General features: G+C 41.1%; 1 protein-coding gene across 1 annotated transcript; it reads left to right on the plus strand.

Annotated features, from left to right (window-relative positions):
• Positions 1-712: 712 nt before the first annotated feature.
• LOC133334428 (insulinoma-associated protein 1) lies at positions 713-2,200 on the plus strand. Its single transcript, XM_061542723.1, has one exon. It carries the CDS (start codon positions 773-775, stop codon positions 2,198-2,200), a length of 1,428 nt encoding a protein of 475 aa, XP_061398707.1. The 5' UTR covers positions 713-772.
• Positions 2,201-2,567: the final 367 nt, after the last annotated feature.

Below are 2,567 nucleotides of genomic sequence, written 5' to 3' on the forward strand. Positions count from 1 at the left end.
TGGATTTGTGTGGCATTCTAGTTGTCTGGCTAAAAGGACAACATTGTTTGCCACCAAACAAGTAAATGGGGTTGAAAATCCTTACAACGTACACACACACAAACATAGAAAGCCAGCCAGCCTGTTAACACCGCTAATGTGGTTGTGCGTGCGTGCGTGTCTGTAAATTTTGTCTGGTTGGAAGGTCGTTGTATTCTTACTTGCCTTAACAATGAAACCAGAGGGTTTTCCCCTGCATTTGTTTGGGATTCCATTTACTAAGGGTTCGAAAACACCACCCTCTGTCCTTAGGGGCAGCGACTGTCTGCCACGAATATAAATTGCCAGACATTCGAAATTGTTAGTCATTCTTAGCCTAAACGTCGCATAGAGCACAACGAACGAGAAGAGCACAAAAACCACCCAATTCATATTCAATCTCTTTTTGTTTTGTTCGTTTCATCAACGTTTTGTTAACAATATTTTCGTTAAGTTTAAGTTAGTTTATCATCATCCGACAAAACACCATCATCATCCTCCAGCACCTTTGTACAATAACCGATGTCTAAGTTTTATAATTCAGTTCGATTTTTATATGATTTTCGGCTTTGTAAAATTTGAAAAAAACAAATAATTGAAAAAAACTTTTTTAAAAGAAATCAAACAGTGAAAGTGTGCAATAAATCGCAAAAACCCCAAAAGCAAAACCAACAAAATGGCTGCTGTACAACAACAACATCACCACCACCACAGCAATAGTCTGCAGGTGTTGCATGGCCACAGTTTTGGTGGCATGCCCCATGGTTTGGGTTTATTGACGACAGTGGCATCACTGCCACCAAAATATCGTGCCCGTTACCTGAAAATCCAAACCAAAACTGAAATTCCCCTGGATTTATCCGTCAAGCCATTGTCCCCGCAAACCCAACACACCGCCAGGCCTCAAACCACACCCAACCCGGACAATGAAGTACCAATGGCTGTTAACTTCACTGAGGTCTATACCGAACCCTGTTCGGATACCCAATCTCAGGCCAGTGAGGATATTGTAGAGGAAATCTGCTCAAGTTTGGCCAATGCCGATTCCCAGGTGGAGGAGCATCACAATAAACCCATTACCCCACCTTTGACTCCAAACAAAAGAAAATTTTCTGAATCTGATTTGGATACCGAAGTGGAATTTAAAGAGAACCAGTCAAAAATGGCAAAAGTAGAAAATATTTCTTCCGCCATGTCCAAACAACCTTTGGTGGAGCAAACCCCGGCCAAGCAACCCATCAAGACCTCCGATACCGCACCAAAAACTTCGAAAAACTCCTCATCGCAACAGAAAGCTTCACGTAGCCATAAGGCAACACGTAAACTGAAATTCGATGAAGAAACCAGTTCTCCTGTATCGGGCACCATTATACGCCCCCTCGAAGATATAACCGATGGTTCGGTGCAATACAGTAACGGTGATATTGATCCCAAGTATAATATTGTTGAAATTACTGAGGAGACCAAGGCGGAATTGGCGGCCATTAAAAATGTCATTGGCGACTACATTTGCCGTTTGTGCCGCATTAAATTTGATGATGCCTTTGGTTTGGCCCAGCATCGTTGTGCCTGTATTGTCTTGCTGGAATATCGTTGTCCTGAGTGTGGCAAACAATTTAATTGCCCAGCAAATTTGGCATCGCATCGTCGGTGGCATAAACCGCGTAAGTCTCAAGCTGCAGGTGAAAATGTGCAAGCTACAAATGCTGCTGGCGCAACAACAACAACAATTCGGGAAAAGAAAAATTCGAATAAAAAATCAGAAAATGAAGTTAACGGAGATCAAGGCACCTCGTATGATTGTCAAGAATGTGGTAAGAAATTTAAGCGTCAGGCTTATCTGAAGAAACATGAATTGACACATCAAAAGGTGCAGAAACAGCAGCCTGCAGCACAAAGTTCCGCTACACCTGTCATTCAAAGTTTGAGTGTAAATGCAACCAGTCCCCAAACATCACCCATTCGCCAAGAAGTCAGCTACTACACAAATACTTCATCTCATAGTGATGAGGATCATGAAGATGATTCCATGTCCGGTTACAGTACCACCTCTTCGCATCACTACGGACGTTTGCAAATTGTTGAGACCGGTCTCACCGAAGAGGAGAATATTGCAGCAGCAGCATTGACGAATTTACGCAATTGTGCTTCAGTCATACAACACACCACTTTGGCTCACTAAAAAAAATCCAAAGCATACTTCTAGGGGGTGGTGAACAAAACACCAGGCAAAGGTGTCATTATAATCGATGAAGCATAAAAACACATCGTGGAGGAAGCAAACGGTGGTGTCATTATTTGCAATAACAGGTGAACTTGTACTCGTATGTATGTATGTTTTAATTAATCAACTAATTTGTTGTTATTATTGTATATATGTAATTATGTTGTCTTGGGATGTATATTTTATTACCCCATTTCCTTTTTTCAATTCTATGCAATATTTGTTTCTGTTTCTCTTTTGTTGTTTTATACGATTCCAATTGGAAAGGAGCAGTTTTTTTAAAGGCAATTATTTTAGGGGTGACATATCCACCCCATTGTTTATA

Source organism: Musca vetustissima, unplaced genomic scaffold (genome assembly GCF_032173495.1).
Source record: "Musca vetustissima isolate MV318-11 ecotype Yass unplaced genomic scaffold, APGP_CSIRO_Mvet_v1 utg10508, whole genome shotgun sequence".
Lineage (NCBI taxonomy): Eukaryota > Metazoa > Arthropoda > Insecta > Diptera > Muscidae > Musca > Musca vetustissima.

Bases quoted from the DNA above. Each gene is read 5' to 3' on its own strand.
- LOC133334428 (XM_061542723.1), top strand. From the start codon at position 773: ATGCCCCATGGTTTGGGTTTATTGACGACAGTGGCATCACTGCCACCA.